The sequence below is a fragment of the Cyprinodon variegatus genome, unplaced genomic scaffold, assembly GCF_000732505.1.
Source record: "Cyprinodon variegatus isolate N-32 unplaced genomic scaffold, C_variegatus-1.0 Scaffold0, whole genome shotgun sequence".
In the NCBI taxonomy this organism is placed as follows: Eukaryota; Metazoa; Chordata; class Actinopteri; order Cyprinodontiformes; family Cyprinodontidae; genus Cyprinodon; species Cyprinodon variegatus.
In genome coordinates this window covers 340250-341068 of record NW_015150453.1, presented here as the reverse complement: position 1 = coordinate 341068, position 819 = coordinate 340250, and the positions used below count along the sequence as shown (strand labels likewise).

Below are 819 nucleotides of genomic sequence, written 5' to 3'. Positions count from 1 at the left end.
TGACAGCTGTTCTTGCCAAATATCATTACATAGAAGTTCAACTAAGTGACATTAATTTTGACAATTCTTATTAGCAGGATCCTGGATATTTATGTTAAGACCATGTTTAAAAACCTGCTTATTTAAGTTATCTGATTCTTTATTGAGTTAATTTTGTTCCATTACTGTTGCACAAAAGATGTAATCCAGAAACTAAACTTCTTAATCAAAAGATTAAAATATTTCAGATTATTTTATTTTTTATGTCTTGTTTCTTCAAGGTAGATGTTGAAAGACATGTAGTGATGATTGAAAGCATTTTTTCTAACTTCTTTAAAGTATAACTTTTGTTCTGTACTTTGATAAGATCTGCGGTTTGTCTTAAAGCTGTAAAAGCAATGAACAGATTTTTGAAAAGAAAAAAGTTAACTGATGATGTCTTTGTTTGCGTCTGATCTCTTCAGGTACATACGCTGTCAGAAGGAGTCTGGTCGCACTTTTGAAAGAGACAAACTCAAACGGCAGGACATGGAAGCTTGGTAAGCTTCATTTCACTCCAGTCACCTCTTGCTGAATCGACTCCCGTCTATAATCGGGCTCCTTGCTTTGATCCGTCTTCATTCAGGCATCTGTACAAGATGGTGGACAGCTGCCGCCAGCTGACGGTGTCCCAGAGCAACGGAGACGAAGACACGGCCGGCATGGTGACCATCCTGACAGGCCATGATGTAGACGAGCTCTGCTCTCGGTCTGCAGCCATGAAGGTCCGTCTCCTTTTTTGTCGTTTTGAAGCATTTCTGGTGTTATGAAGGTGGAGCTGATGGATGTTTCTTATGCTAC

General features: G+C 38.9%; 1 protein-coding gene across 1 annotated transcript in view; it reads left to right on the top strand.

Annotated features, from left to right (window-relative positions):
• smg5 (SMG5 nonsense mediated mRNA decay factor) overlaps positions 1-819 on the top strand; it is a 41728-nt gene that overhangs the window by 37304 nt on the left and 3605 nt on the right. The window contains exons 18-19 of the mRNA XM_015402451.1: positions 444-518; positions 605-743. Coding sequence (XP_015257937.1) covers positions 444-518; positions 605-743 — 214 coding nt within the window. The remainder of the gene's footprint in view (positions 1-443; positions 519-604; positions 744-819) is intronic.